At 36.0% G+C, this 17,550-nt stretch overlaps 1 protein-coding gene across 2 annotated transcripts in view; it reads right to left on the reverse strand.

Moving 5' to 3' along the window:
• LOC115211994 (tyrosine-protein phosphatase 99A) overlaps positions 1-17,550 on the reverse strand; it is a 303,146-nt gene that overhangs the window by 179,580 nt on the left and 106,016 nt on the right. For both annotated transcript variants that reach the window (XM_029780777.2, XM_029780776.2), the window contains exon 2: positions 701-813. In XM_029780777.2, the coding sequence (XP_029636637.1) occupies positions 701-743 (43 nt within the window). In that variant the 5' untranslated portion in view covers positions 744-813. The remainder of the gene's footprint in view (positions 1-700; positions 814-17,550) is intronic.

Below are 17,550 nucleotides of genomic sequence, written 5' to 3' on the forward strand. Positions count from 1 at the left end.
GAAATACTATAGCTTTGTGATTGCTTGCCAAATCAGGTTGGATCTGTGAAAAGCTCAGTTACCATACATCACCATGTGGAATCCAGATAGGAGTCTTAGTGGCAGGGAGTCAACACACATGCCTACACACATACACTGTAGATTATTTCAAAAATACAAATGAAGTAAAAGAGGTTTCAATTTTATGCAAGAGCTTTTTGATAATATCTATGACTCTGCAGAAAATATATATTGCCTGTTTAAATGCTAAAGAGTTAATAATGAAGTCATTTTTAATGAACCACTCAAATTTGTTAATTATTTTGAAATTAAATGGAAGTGTATTCCATAAAAAATATAGTCGCAAAATATTTAAGAGTCTGACTCAATTGTTGCAAGACTTCAGGGTCCATAATCCACTGTCTCAATATCTTATCTACATCAGCCATTTAATCTCTTGTTAGCTTACGGAGAAGGGGCAGTATTCATAGAGTTTTAAACCTTAGAAAGTCAGGGACTTCTGGGGTTTGCATGATTACTGACAGTTTGAAGTGTGTGAGCTTAGTAATTAGTGAGGAAATAAGAGTAGGTAGTTAACTGTAGAGAAATATAGAAGTTGAAAGTAAGAAAAAATAAGGAAAGAGAAGGTACACAGCCAAGAATTTTAGGGGAAAGTAGCAGGTACTTATAGAAGTATGTAATAGAAATGGAAATAGCTTACCTTTAGATTCTACGAAGGGCAAAAGCAAAAGTAAAAACAGCATTATTCACATGTAACCCAAGGGAAAACAAACAGCCCCAGATTCGCAGAAATGTTCTGCTCTTCACTGTAATCTGAAATGAAATAAAACAAGTATAAGAAATTTTGTTTTTTTACAAAGTTTGTCTTTTTATTGTAAAATCAACAGAGAATGTTTTTAATTCTCAAACATGTACAACCGAGTTTACAAATATAACATCATCCCTAGTGGATCTGTAGACTTAGTTGATAGTTTTGATTCCTTCATCTGATATATTCAGGTCTGGGTTTGGGTAATTGTAATGACAACTAGAGAATCAAAGGGACAGAAAAAGTTTAGAAAGGTTTTTTTTTTTTAACTCTTTTTGTGAAGGGATAGTAGTCAAGTATGTTTATGTGTGATATGATGTAGAAGTAGGATAGCAGTGGCTGTGGAAGGTCTGTAGAGGCTGGAGAAAAAGTTGGTGAATATAACCTTTTAGCTGTATCATGATAACCTCTATGGAAAAAATGGAGTTCAGGTGAGATGCGAGATTTGCTAGGTACTAAAGGTGTCAATGGTATATGAAGAAGAGGTAACTGTGCTGACACCTACATGTAATGAGCAGAAAGTGCTGTAACGTTCTTCATGGAAAATAGCTAAAGAAGGAGACAAAGACATGAAACAGTGATGAAATCAGCTCAGTATGTTGGGCTTTACGGAAAAAAATGAAAGACTTGTGTTAAATATCCTAAATGGCAGATTCAGTGAAGCTTAAGCATTGTTTTTTTATTGGTGAAATTTCAAAATAAAAAAAAAACCTCAAGATTAAAAAAAAGCAATTGCAACATTAAATGTAAAATATCCTAAATGGCAGATTCAGTGAAGCTTAAGCATTGTTTTTTTATTGGTGAAATTTCAAAATAAAAAAAAAACCTCAAGATAAAAAAAAAGCAATTGCAACATTAAATGTACTTCTGGGTTCAATCACTGTGTAGGGTAGTCAACTATTTACATTCTCACTCACTGTTACCACAAGCAAAGACTTGAAATAATCACAGCTAAATACTATATAAAAGCACACAACATTGCCATCTGGTAACTGATTTACTTGACGCACATCAAACACCAGATGACATCATAAATATTCATGACCTACCCACTGCCACAACCACCACCATCATCATCAACATTTTACATCAATATCAAGAGTATTAAATCCATCAATCAGTAAGTAATGTTTATAGAGCTATCCATTCGGTAATTATTTAAGAATTACAAATTAATTACAAGGTAATGAAGCTAATTATTAAAAATTAAGAGCGGGGGAATGGTTACAGAAGAAACAACTTGTTTGTCAACTTGAAGTGAGCCTGCCAAGCCATTGTAATAAAAGGTGTACTACTTTGAAGATTCCATCTTCACAGAGGATAAATCAACATAGCAGGATCCATCTACATATTTGAAGATGCACCCAAAAGAAAAGTTCATCTCAGCACTGCAAACTAGTGAAACACTTGTTAATCTTACAGTGGGTGGGTCTGCTGCTTAGACTGGTAAACTGTACATATTCAATACACTGATAGTTGATAGTACTTTATCTTGTAATTCCAAAATTTTTTTCAGGTGAGTGAAGCCTTATTCTCTAAGTCTGCGGTTATGTCACTAATTCATGAGCTTTGTATCTCCAATAAAGGTTTAACCCTTTGGCATTTAAACTAGCCATATCAGGCCCTAATACTCTACTTGTGCATTCAAATAAATGCCCTGATGCAATACTAGGCAGTGGATTCTAAGGCTTCTGATCTTGATTGGAAGTGTTAACATATTTTGTTTTGGTATAAAAGATGGATTACAGCAAATATTCTGCTCAATACCAGAGATTTGTGTATCTCTGATCATGAGCAGGTGTAGTTGAGAGGAGTATCACAGCCATGTCTTGAGAGGGATTCTTCTGGGATTGAATAGTTCACCCCTGGAAACATGGGTGTTTCATCAACCTTAACTCTTAGACAGGGACCTTTTGAGAGAGATGGGCTACTCAACCTGAAGAAAATTCTAACTAACCCTAACCCTAATTATTTTTTTCTTTAAATGTCACTAACTCCATTTTCTTCTAGTGTTTACTTGCACACATATGGTTATGATGCATGTGATTGGTGTACCCTTATCAAACAGATAATTATGACAGGTATATTTGTATATTTGGGCTTCTTATATTAGTAGCCCAGTGTCACTTTGATAGTGTGTGCAGCTCTCTAACTCAATAATAATAACGCTTCCTACTACAGGCACAGGGCCTGAAACTTTAAGAGAGGGGGCTAGCCAATTACATTGATCCTAATTCTTGACTAGTTCTTATTTTATCAATCCCGAAATGATGAAAGGCAAAGTCAACCATGACAGAATTTGAACTCAGAACATAAAGTGGACCAAATGCCACTAAAGATTTTTGTCTCGTGTGTTGCTGATTCTGCCAGCTTCCTACCTTTAAAAATATATATATGTGATTATGATGATGATGCCAGATAATTTTTAATGTCTATGTCCATCATAATTGATATTCTCTGTTGTTTTTGGCACAGGAAGTGTAACTTATAACTAAAGCTTAATGTGAATTGTTAATAGTGTAGTGGTAAAAAGATTTTAGTGTTGAATTGCTAATTAGAAGCACATATCATATTAGATAAGGTCAGTGATGAAGGCCAGTACTAAGTTGTCTCATTAGCTAATTATTTACCTCCTCAGTAAATTGCTTAGTGTTTTTATATTGGGATTGGGCACGTGTACATGTGTGTATACATACATACATACATACATCTTGGTTGAAGCCACATGCTGTTACTTCAGTTTCATGTTTATATGATCATTCAAGCGGCCACATTTGCAGCCGTCTGAATCATCATGTAAATATAAGGCCTAACAGCATATGGCTTCAGCCAAATAAATATAATTATAATTTACACTATGTAGCGGGTAATCTTACTTGTTATAAAAATGTGAGTGTGTATGAGTGTATGAGTTTATGTGCATGTGTTACTGCATTTAGTAGCACTTAATTTAAAAATTGATTAAATATACATGCCAAATATATTTTTAATAAAATACTTTGGTCACATGAGTATGTTTGTGAGTGCTTTCACACCCATATAGATATTTTGTTCTCATGTGTTATGGCTTATTTCAATCTTTGTCAGCTCCAAACCAAAGAGCTATGTTTTGCTAATTTATTTTCTTTTTTTAATTATATATATATATATATATATATAAAGAGAGAGAGAGAGAGAGAGAAAGCCAGTTAGGAGACAAATTTGTATAAAACTACAACCTAACACTTGTCATCTCTGGCTATTTTCTCTCTGTTCATATAGGTCATACCATGTTGTTTACCTTCAAGTACAACCAAACTGATGAAATCTGTGATCAAAAACGTGGTGGTTTCCACCAACCAAATCTACTCAGAACCATTGGTCAGGCAATGGTTACTGCAGAAAACACCCAAGATGCCACACAATGGAACTGAACACTAAATCCATGTGGTTGAGAGTGAATTTGTCAACTGCACAGACATGCTTTGGGTTTTTGAGCACCTGATGGAGCCATAGTGCTGTCATGGATGTAGCTTACTTTGAGTACTTTAACTCTTTAAACATTTAAATCAGTCATATCCGGCCCAAATATTCTACCTGTTTTAATGCACAAACTGGTCAGGTCTGGCTTCTCACAACAACCTTACAATATAATTCTAAGAAGTATGCTGTGTGTGAGAAGACCCAGCAGGACAAGTGAGACCATAACCCGTGGCCTCTACCTCGGATGTAGCCAGTCCACTTATGCATACCTTTCCTTCTTGGGACACAAAACTATACTTATGAAGACCTGTTGAGGCAAGTGAAAATCAAAATCAAAATCAAAATCGATCAACATCAATGGAAATTGCAGCTGTGATACCAGTGCCGGTGGTACGTAAGAGAACCATCCAAACGTAGCCGTTGCCAGCGCCGCCCTGACTGGCCTCGTGTCGGTGGCACGTAAAAAGCACCACCCGATCATGGCCGTTCGCCAGCCTCGTCTGGCACCTGTGCCGGTGGCACGTAAAAGCACCCACTACACTCACAGAGTGGTTGGCGTTAGGAAGGGCATCCAGCCGTAAAAACATTGCCAGATCAGACTGGGCCTGGTGCAGCCTTCTGGCTTCCCAGACCCCAGTCGAACTGTCCAACCCATGCTAGCATGGAAAGCAGACGCTAAACGATGATGATGATGATGAATTGACAGTTACCTCATCAAAATCTCAAAGATACAGAATACTGCATGACTAATTCAAAACAATGTGAATAGATAACCATTATATTTGACAAATAATGTGAATGCTAAAAGGTTAAACTGGTTTATCCGGGTCTGATCATAAGTTGTAGCACAGCTGATTTCTTTAAGCATGGAAAACAGAAAAATAAGGAAAGGAGAGATAGAGAACAAGCAATCCCAATACAGGAGTGGTGCTTTATCATCTACCATCACCACCACCACCAAGGGATTACAGATTAAGTAGACCTCAGTGGTATTTGAACTAAGAGCGCTGAGAATTGGAATGAATACTGTAAAGCAGTCTGTCTGACATTCTAAGGACTCTACCAATTCATGCACATGCACACATGCACACACACACACACACACACACACACATTGATTTAAGTGACTGCCGCCCTCTCTTACAATGCTGTTGTGTCCTTGTATTACATGTAAGGAATAATTATCATATTCCAGTGTGAACATTGTTTCAGGCATTTCCCTGTTGTACTGCTCAAACATATGGAAAATATACAACACAATCAGAGTTACATGGACAGAATGCACCAGAAGAAAAGACATTTTTGTCACTTCTCTTTTTTAATTTATTTTTATTTCATTTATTATTTTTTATTTTATCATTGCTGTTGAAGCTATTGATTTGATAAACAGGCAAGACAGCGCATTAGCAGAAAGACAAGGGGGTTGGTTGGTTGAAGGTAAATGTTGGAGGAAGAAGCAGGAGATAGAGAGGAGAAGCAAAAGACTAACATGTTTACCATTTCTCTTGCTGATGTAAGAGAATAAGGAGGGGAAAAAAAAGCAAAGAAACAAGAAGAACAACAATAGTGTTTCTTCCAGCATATTGCAGTTGTCTTCTTTCTTTGGTGCTGTATACTATTAAGAATTATTTCTGGCAATATAATAATAATAATAATAATAATAATAATAATGGAATTATTATAACAACAACAACAACAAATCATCAGAAATAACAGAAGGCACTGCTGCTAGAACGTGACTGAATGCTCTTACTGTGCCACCCGCCTTCTTGTGGAATATCACGAATGTTCCATCATATGCTGAAGCCAAAGACTGAAGCCAAGAATATTGTAAACAGAGGTGTTTACAGTCGAAGGATTGTAAATATTGAGGGTGGAGGTGGTGGCAGTGAAACAAAACACCAATCTATGTGAGAGCAGCAGGAAGGGAGATGAGGTGGAGTCCAATAGTTTACCATTGGTGCTGTGTAATTGACTTTTTCTTTTTTAATGATTTATCTATTTATTTATTTTTCATTTTATTCACTATGCAAACAAAACCCAAGTGAGAAGAAGAGAAACTTCCGTATAATGCTTGTGGTACAATAAATATTCTTAATCTGTTTCATCTAGGTAATAACTGAGAGAAAAGAGACTTAAGCAACCATCAAAAGAAAGTAAAACCAATTTCTAATGTACTTTTAGTGACTTTTACCTACTAATAATTCATATACTTGTTCCTATTACAGATCAAAAGCTAAGAAGAAACAGGCATTATACAATGATTATGATGATGATACCATTTTTGACAACATTAGTAGGAACCAATTGCTATCATCTTTCCACGGGTTAGCTGGTCATGGCAACTCCCTCATAATCAGATTCCCTTCCAGTTGCAGTTAAATCCCAAGAATAATTTTATTGCTAAAAACAAGAAGTTGAAAACCATTGCATCAAAACCCATCACACCTACATATAAGACTAACAACACCCACTCACATGTAGGCCTATGCTTAGATCTACTGCACTTACATATAAGCTTTATACTTTAGAGTCTTCCAATACCTACACAAGCCAATATGCAGTATGTCAAACAATTCAGGAAATGGATACTCCTTCACAAGAGAGACATGGGCAGTTTATACTTTTGGCTGTTATAGAGTGTAGCAAAAGCTAGAATCATCATATGCCTAATAATTCTAACACAAACATCACTAATCAGGCATAGGAGTGGCTGTATGGTAAGTAGCTTGCTTACAAACTACATGGTTCCAGGTTCAGTTCCACTGTGTGACACCTTGGGCAAGTGTCTTCTACTATATCCTCGGGCCAACAAAAGCCTTGGAGTGGATTTGGTAGTCGGAAACTGAAAGAAGCCCGTCGTATATATGTGTGTGTTTGTCCCCCCCCCCAACATCACTTGACAAGCGATGGTGGTGTGTTTACGTCCCCGTAACTTAGCGGTTTGCAAAAGAAACCGATAGAATAAGTACTAGGCTTCCAACAAACAAGTCCTGGGGTTGATTTGCTCGACTAAAGGTGGTGCTCCAGCATGGCAGCAGTCAAATGACTGAAACAAGTAAAAGAAAAAAGAAAAAATACATACACACACATACACATGTATATACATACATCTATATCATAGCTGCACCCTTGTTACACAAGAAAAGTCATTGCCAAAAAGACTTACTGAAATGTTGAAATGATTCATTATTGAATCCATGTGATGCCCTTATATGGCTTAAGCACAGCCAAAGTTTCACACATTTCATTACATACTGCACAGCTGGCAAGAGAAACAGGTGCCACCGTATGCACTCTCTTAACATATCTTTTCAGACAACCAGCTGAGAGGCACAGGCTTCCACATTTTACACATGTTCTGTTGTGAATTGAAATAGCCACCTCACTGCTTATCATAGGTGGATTCCTGTGAAATTTTTGATGGCTGAACAGGCCTGCATGACTCAAACACTTCCTCCCACAAACCACACACACAAAAAGCAACACTCCCTCACTCTCCACAGGCTCCCTCTTTCTAAGACCCCTCCTAATTCTCTCGTACTTTACATTCTCCCTCTCAATCCCCAAACAACCACTATACACTGTCTTTCTCTATCCATCCTAGTCTTGTGTCTCTCGCTCCCAATCACCAACTGCAATTCCTGTCTGTATTAGAGCATTTTTAAGGCAATCCCTAAACCTCAGTTTAGGCTTATGCACTAGTTTCCTGCCATCTTCCAGCTCACCATACAATAGCTGCTTGGATAGTCTCTTATCACTCATCCTTAACAGATCCCCCCACCCAACTCACCTCAAACGTCTTAGGCAGTAGAAGTATAGAGTCCATGATTCTGCACTCCTCTCAAGCGCCTCCACATTACTAAAGGCCATTTTCCAGTTTATCCCCCAAAGTTTTGATGGTATCGTTCCAGTTGCCTTACATGCCTATAGTAAATACACCATGCCTCACTCCCATATAGTAAAGATGGTAGGATGCAAGTGTTATATATCTTAACTTTAATTTGTGAAGATATGTCGTTTCGAGACGCCTATCAAGCCTACCAACAGCACTACTAACCCTGCTGATTCTATATGAAATTTCATCATCAAAACCAGTAGTGCTCAAGGTACTTACTAAATAAATAAATTTAAACACTGTCTCCAACCTTTGACCATTCACAGTTATAAAAGATTCTAAATCTTGGCAGTAGCAGGCAGGTACATTATAACAGTTTTTTTTTTCCAGATTGTTAGACCCAATGATGCACATGCTGCAGAAATTGCTTTCAGCATGTGCTGCATATCTTTTTGGGAAAGATCATCTGCATACAGAAACTCAATAAGGTGAGAATGCATAACTTTTGTTTTGGCACAGAGTCTTTTAAGATTGAACAGTTTTCCTGTTGTCCTTTATCTTATATAAACTCCTTCAGCGCAATCTTCAAAAGTTATTTGAAAGACTATATTGCAAAATACATAGCAAACAATGTGGGAGCACGAATATCACCTTGTTTTACACCATTTTCTACAGAAATTGGATCTGATAAGGTACCTCTAACATTAACTCTCACTTCCATCTTGTCATGAAACTATCTAAGCATTCTCAAAAATTTTTCAGGACATCCTAGTTTTTTCAGGATCTCCCAAAGTGCAACTCTATTGACAGAATCAAACGCTTTCAACAGATCAATAAAAACCTGCTATAAGTCTATCATATCCTGTTCAATGCACTTTTCTTGCAACTGTCTAGCTGAAAATATATCCATAGTACTCCTACTATCCCTAAACCCACATTGTGATTCTGCAATAAATAGAAGCAATCTGTCCAGCATTACCCTAGAAAGGACCTTTCTAGCAACAGCTAACAGGCAGATGTTGCGATAATTATCACAGACATCCTTTCCACCTTTTGATTTATATAGTATCTCCATAGTCGTATCACGCCAATCTGGAGGAACCTCTTCACTATGCCAAACTCTCTGAATCACAACTGTCAACATTGTACAGAGACGATCACTACCATATATATTTCTGCACCTAGTTCATCAATAACAGGAGGCCTTTCTATTGTTCAATTTCCTAATTGCTGCTTTTATTTCAGCCAGGTTTGGAACCTCTGTTAAAAGAGGCTTTGTTGGTCTCTCAAGTATATTATCAAGAAAAGAGAGGTCAACTTTAATGGGTCTATTGAGCAACTCATCAAAATGCTCTTTCCATCTCCCAACAATATCTTTGGGATTTGTTAATAATTCTGCACCAGGTCGCTCATCTTTTTTTTTTTTTTTGTAGGATAAATAGATAAAAGGTGGATGGAGCTCCTTTGTTTACCCAAGCCATGGTGAAGGCAGTCTATCTAGGAGAGGGTAACTCTGAATTTAAATAATTCACTGTCTTGTAGTTAGCTTTGATTGAGCAAAGACTGGGAGAAGGACACTGATATAAAACTCACCCTCATCATACCTCCTGTCCCTCCCAACCCCCACCCACATACCCCTCATCCCCTCCCTCCCAGCCTTCCACTTCTACCACCACTTCATCCTACATGGATATCCTATCAACACTATCTACACTAATTTATTGATGCCAACAAGATGAATGGTAAAGTCGACATCAGTGGGATTTGAACTCAGAATGCAGGGTGCTACAATAAATACCATGAATCATTTTGACTGGCACTCTAACATCTGTGCCAAGTCACCACTTTGCAAAGTGAACTTAACTATACAGCTGTGCTCATGTGCGACATTCAGGTTTTAATTATAATTTGTTGCCTATGACATTCATATGATATTTAAATTATAATTTGTAATGTATGTGTGTGCATGTAATATTTATATGATATTTCAGTTAGGATCTATGAGTGCAGTATTCAGTTCAATTATAATTTGTGCATACTTGATATTCGTATCATATTTTAATTATGGTGAGAGGGAGAGAGAGATTTACATGATATTTCAATGTAATTGAGTTTATTAGCAGTTTATATCATATTTCAATTATGATTTGTGTGATTAAGACATTCTTATGATATTCTGATTACGTTCATGAGAGTAAGATACCCATGATATTTTGATATGTCTGTATGAAATATTTATGAGGACAACTGTCAGTAATTCTTTTACGAATCTTTCCAATCAGTTACTATGCTTGAGTAGTAGTTGTTTAGCCCCATATAATCCTTGGTTAAAGCAATCATTGTACAAAAGTATTCATTTCTCACTTTAACGTAATCAACAAGCAGAAACCACCAGAAAACTTAATATAAGAAGGCAACAGGCTAAATCCATTGGACAGTAAATCCTTTGCCTGTTATGATATATGATACACATTCCCAATTTTTTGCAACTACCAGAGTAACTTGGGACTTACAAAGGAAAAGCATCACATTATACAGAATGTATGAAACAAGGGTTAACAAAAAAAAAGCCTGAACATAAGCATAGACATTTAGGACAAACTTATGAAAATGATTAGGACAGTCAAAGGTTTAAATAAGATAAAGCCTTGAACACTTATTGATCATTGGGAAACTGAAAGGAAGAAGCTGAAGAAGACCGAAGATACTTGATGGCCTTACCAACTGACTACAGCAAGGCCAACCTAGTAACATATTAAGTAATGCAAAAAGCAGTGGAGATCCAGGGTTACTAGCACCTGTAGGCATTGCACATACAACTATATGATTTGAAGAATTAGTTGCAATAACTAGCTGATTCAACAGCAGGCTCCCTCTTTTGTTCATATTGGCTAGAGTTGTCTGCAGTTGTGAGCCCAAGAGCTTCCAAACTTTGCTATTGGGCCATGATGATGATAATGATACAAAATAAGATGGATCTTTGTGGTTTTCATCACTGTTTACAATTTTGTTCCAATTGTTTCAAATTTGGTATATGGATTAAGTTTTGTATACTAATTATGAAAAGGAAATTCATTTTACCTATAAATCCATAATTAAGAAGCTATTAGTCTTTAAAATTTGCAAAATTTGATTATTTTACACATCACTGTTTCTATAGTAACCAAAGATACTGTACATGTGCCCAAGGAGGAGAAGGAAATATGAGAAAGATCTTCTACAACAATAATACTCGTGATTTTCTCTGTTACAACATATGAATGAGAAAGGAAGGGGTGATAGATGAATAAGGAAGGAAAAGGTGATGGCAAACTGGTAGCGGGAGTGTTTCAACTGTGAGTGTATGTGTATGTAAAAGGGAGGTATGTGAATGTTTGTGTGTGTGTGTGTGCACGCATGCAATGAAAGTGGGATGGTGAACATTCAAAGCTGAAAAGTAAAAACAAACAGCATTTCAACTCTGTGTGAGTATATGTGTGTATGTGTGTGTATATGTGTGCATGTGACGACACAGGGCTAGATGGTTTATTTTATAAAATCCTAGAGTGTATTGCACTCTGTTTCAAATATTTCATTTGCTCGCGAATGTTTTAATGTTAATTTCATCCGTGTATATTTTAATGTTTTGACTGTTATTTCTAGCAATGCTTTAACATGCCTATGCCCCACCCCCACCGCCCCTGATGATGGAAGAGGCAGCAAACATGCTGTTTTCTGATAGGCTGAAAATTCTGAAAATGATCAAAATTTTGAACAACTGTAATTTTTTTCTGGAATAAATGAGTAACAAATTTGGATTCAGAGCCAAAAATTACATCTACATGATACATTAAAAGATATTTTTTTTTTTAAAGATAATTGTAAACAGTGACAAAAACCACAAAGAACAAGTAAGATGACTAGTGGTGATTTGGAAACAAACAAAATGTGTGACTGCCACAGAATTCCAAGATGGAATTTGATCACATATGTGTAATAATCACAATAATGGAAATAATCACAAGAGAATTTCACTTTTAAGGTACAGTTTTCTCTTTGTTCTTTTTTTCTGTACTGCTGTGGTTTGAATCCCCATGAATGTGACAATGTAGAAATAATCGTTCAACATAATTTATGTATTTAGGACATTAATTCAATATAATTTATGAACTTAAAATATTTACATGATATTTCAAAATAATTTATGCTTTTAAGATATTTATATGCTATTTCAATATAATTTATTTAGGATATTTACATTGCATATTTCAATATAATTTATGTGTATCTTGTGTTTGCATGATATTGCAATATAATTTATGTGTACTGGATATTTTTACATTCCAACATTTATGAGTATTGGATAATTAAATGTTCTGATATAATTTATGCATATATTTACAATTTTTAATATCATTTATGTGGTTTGAATATTTACATATTTGAGTATAATTTATGCAAATTGGATAAATAACATGTTTCAATATAATTTATGTATATTGTAGGTGTGCCTGTGTAGTAAGAAGTTTGCTTTCCAACCACATGGTTCCAGGTTCAGTTCCACTGCATGGCACCTTGTGCAAGTGTCTTTTACTATAGCCTCAGGCTGACCAAAGCCTCATGAATGGATTTGGTAGACAGAAGCTGAAAGAAGTGTGTGTGTGTGTGTGTGTGTGTGTGTGCGTGCATGCGTGGTGTGTCATTTTGTATGTGTTTATCCCCCGCCACCATTTGACAACTAGTGTTGGTGTATTCATGCCCTTGTAACTTAGAAGTTTGGCAAAAGAGACTAACAGAATAAGTACCAGGCTTCCAAAAAAAATATTGGAATCAATTCTTTTGTTTAAAATTCTTCAAGGCAGTGCCCCAGCATGGCCTCAGTCTAATAATTGAAACAAGTAAAGGGTTGTATACTTACTTACATAAACATCTTAATTTGTGCATATATGATAATTTCAACATAATTTCTACATAAGAGATAATTATATATCTTAATAAGATTTGTTGTTGTGATGGGGAAGTAGATAAGAACTCGCCAAAGCATTCAGTGAAACTAAGAAATAGGAATCATCTAGTCAAATTTTCCATCAGGACATTAACTGAGATTTCTTTCTTTCTTTTGCCAGAAAAGTGGAAGAAGTAGGTGAAGTGTAACAAAGAACCAGGCAGAGAACAAAGGCAAGAACTAGGTTGAGCATGACAAGAAGTAGGTCAAGTAAGCCAGCAAGAACTAGGTCAAGCAGAGCAATGAAAACTAGTTCAAGCATGACAATAAGAACAAGGTCAAGAATGACTGATGTGACAGAAAGAAACTGGTCAAGTTTAGCAGTGGGAAGTCCAGTTCTAATTGGAAAATGGCAAGGAAATACTCTGCTGCTTGGATGAGAAATGTGAAAGTAAATAATAGGAAATATTTAATAAAGAGACAGTAGCATACTTCCAGCCTAACTTAAATGGTCCCAGAGTCCAGCGTACTGAAAGAGATGAAGGGAAAGTGGTTGATTGAATGGTGAGGCAGCAGACTTGTGCTTTAGTAAGCAAACACAATCAGTATGGCATTCGCTGCAAAAAATGAGGAGGAGGAGGTATCACCTTAACTGTAACATCCTGACAACCATGATTAACAACACTGCATATAATAATAATAATAATAATAATAATAATAATAATAATAATAACAATAATAATAATAATAATGATAATAAAAATAATAATTAAAAAAATAATAAAAATAAAAATAAAAATAATAATAAAAATAATAATAATAATAAAAATAATAATATAAATAATAATAAAAATAATAATAAAAATAATAATAATAATAATAATAATAATAATAATAATAATAATAATAATAATAATAATAATAATAACTGATGATTATGAAGGCAGTGGCGATGGTAATGGTGGAAGTGACTGATTAGTCATCATGATGCAGATATATTAAAGTTCAAAGACCTGACAAGCGAGGAATTCAATCTGATGTGGAAAGAAAATGTATTAAAAATGCATGATGATGATGATACAAATCAGTGAAGGCTAGAAACTAAGTAAGTATACAGTAACAAGAGACTGAAACCTTATAACAAAGGAATGGTTAAAAGAGCTATTTAGGTAGTTGTTTGTGTGTGTGTGTGTGTGTGTATACATACAAATATTTTGACCAAAAACTTTGTGTGTATGTGTAACAAAATACTGATTGTATGAAGTAATGTCTAAGGAGTGTGGTGCTGTATGACAAGCAAATACAAGTGTTGTATATGGAAGAAGTGTGGGGGACTGGTGAGAAATGAGTCAGGTGTGATATATTAATGCTATAGCGGAAACCTATGAGGAAGGTGGGACACAGGTGAGATGAGAGAGTGGCTAGCTGGCTGGACATTAAACTAGATGAAAGATGGTTGTGATGACTATATGTGATGAGTTCTGGGAGTAGTAAAGTTTGCCATGGTGGGGCTGACAACGGAAGCTCCCTATGGAAAAGATAGACACTAAAGGAGGAGATAAGTGGTAAGGACAGATTTCAAGCTCTTGGGTCTTACAGATGAGATAAAGGATTGAAATGAGCCATATTGTACGGCTAGTAGAATGATGATAAGGTTCTGCAGTAGCAGAATAAAGTAGCTGACAGAAGATTTAGTGGGAGGGTCAGCAAAACTTTTCTCCCCCACATATACATGTCTACATACATTAGATGCACAAATTGATAATTAACTATTCATCTTGTCAGATAACAGCTGTCGCTCATTCAGAATGAGACATCAGTACATTGTTGAATTTAAGTGACAAAAGTTTGTACAATACTTCTCACACTCTCTGTTAATACAGTAGGTTACAAATGACTGGTACTGTTTTGAATGCAAGTTTTATGTCTGACTATCTTCTGCTTCAAAGAGCTGCCTTCCCCACAGCTTTGTCAAAAGTAACAAGAGCCTCTTTTATCAATAGAAAACCTATTTAGCCCCTAGATGGGACCCTAACAGGTGCTACCATTTGGGGCAGAATGGGCCTGTGAGTAATGGTAATTAAGGAGCAACTCCACACTCCTCAAAACTCCAGGATTGGAGCCCTGTCACCTGATGTAGTTTAATGTTGTAAATTTTAAACACTATTCGTGTTTATATGTGTGAGCATGTTTGCTTGTCCATGAGAGTTCCAAATGTAAAGAAGTAGAATAAAGTACCATATTTGAAAATATGGGTTGGCATCATGAAGGGCATCTCACAATTGAACACTGCCTCAAGAAGTCTCATATAACTCATATCAGTGTGGGAAAAGCAGAGGTGAAAAAAACAAAAAAAAAAACAATGATAACATATTCTTTTCATATACAACCTCACAATGATTACAAATGTTGAGGTAGTGAACTACTGACTAACTACACCTGTGTTCAGGCCCTTGTTCAGTCACTACACTGGAATCCTGGGCAAGACAAGTTAACTTCCCAAAGTTTACACAGGTAAAAAGAGGTGCCACTCAAATTATACCTCTTGGTATTTTGCAGAAAGAACATCCTCCAGCTGTGGAAATACTTTCTGCCAACAAAACCATCCTAGTCATAAAGGATTGGGTTTAAAACATTTCTGAATAATGAAGTATTATATCTATGAAATATGATATAATGCAGGCAGAGGAAATCATGCAAAATACAAATTTAATTAAAACATTCTCAAGAAATTTCAACTTTATGGAATTTAAATATTTATATTTATTTTGCTTGTTTTTATTTTATCAATTCTAGTATCTCTAAATATTTCAGTTTAAAGAATCAATTTATTCCACCACCACTCCAAACTGCCCGTACTTCTTTCCTCCAAATGATGCCAAATTGTTAAAGAATTTACTTAATTGAAGTCACACAGAACATGAGAACTTCAGCTAGCTGGGCTAGAAAATAGTATCAACTATCTTAGAGAAATGTTCATGGTCTATATCCCATTACTTGTACTGTGTTATGTCCATGGAAGAATAAATAGATTCTTAAACAGCCCTTCAACTAGTTCTAAACAAGTACCATGCTAACAACGCTAGCTAACTTCAAATTCCCTTGTGTATGATGCTTGGAGACAAGTAAGTTCAACCAGCCTGATTTTACCCTACATCAATGATGTAGGGTAATACACAACAGCTGTAATACACCACAGCTTTTTTACATAATCATAATGGCCTTCAAAGAAAAAAAATGTCCCTCCAATATAATGTTATAAAAAAGGTATCCCAGTTCAGTCACACTATGTGGCACCTTGGGCAAGTGTCTTCTACTATAGCCTCGGGCTGACCAAAGTCTTGTGAATGTATTTGGTAGATGGAAACTGAAAGAAGCCCATTGTATGTATGTGTGTCTTTGTATCTGCATCTGTCCCCTACCCACCATTGCTTGACAACCAATGTTGATGTGTTTACATCCCTGTAACTTAGCAGTCCAGCAAAAGAACCTGTAGAATAGGCTTACAAAGAATAAGTTCTTGGGTCGATTTCTGCAACTAAAAAAACCCCTTAAGGCAGTGCTCCAGCACGGCTACAGTCAAATGACTGTAACAAGCAAAAGAATATAAGCCTTAGATCTAAAATATATCTTATTTGTTTCAGTCATTAGATTGCAGCAATGCTGGGGAACCACCTTGTAGAATTTTAGTTGAACTAATCTATCCCAGTACTTAATTCCTTTTTAAGCCTGGAACTTATTCTATCAGTCTTCTTTGTCGAACCGCTCAGTTGCAAGGATGAAAAACACCAACAACAGTTGTCAAATGGTGGTGGGGGGCAAATACAGACATAAAGACACACACAAACGCACCTTTTATCTTTTACATGTTTCTATCATTGAACTATAGCAAATGCTGCAGCACTGCTTAGAAGGGCTTTAATTGAATGAGTCAACCCTGGTACTGATTTGTTAAAGTTGGATACTTATTCTGTAGGTAACTGCTAAGTTACGGAGACATAAACAAACCAACACCAGTTGTCAAACAGTGGTGGAGTACAAACATAAACACACACACACACACACACATATGTATGCATACACAATGTGCTTCTTTCAGTCTTTCAGTTTCTGTTCATCAAATCCACTCATAGGGCTTTGGTAGGCCTGGGGTTATAATAGAAGACATTTGTCAATGATGCCACACAGAAACTGAACCTGGAACCATGTGGCTGGGAAGCAAAAGTCTTACCACGTAGCCATGCCAGCACAAACTTGAGCTAGATAGTCAGTCAGTTAATTTCTTTTAGCATGCTGCAATCCACATAAAGAGAAAAGTTAAGAAAAGTTTGAAATGCTCTAAGGTGGATTATTGGCAACAGGTGGAAATAGTTGATTAAAGCTAATTCAATCATATTTTGAAACACACTGTGACAATATATATTACATGGCAAAAGGAGGACAAAGAAGTGAACGCAAACGTAAGAACCTAGTGATATCGAATAATTGACAAAAGACCAAGATTGAAAACTTATACAA

Source organism: Octopus sinensis, linkage group LG5 (assembly GCF_006345805.1).
Source record: "Octopus sinensis linkage group LG5, ASM634580v1, whole genome shotgun sequence".
In the NCBI taxonomy this organism is placed as follows: Eukaryota; Metazoa; Mollusca; class Cephalopoda; order Octopoda; family Octopodidae; genus Octopus; species Octopus sinensis.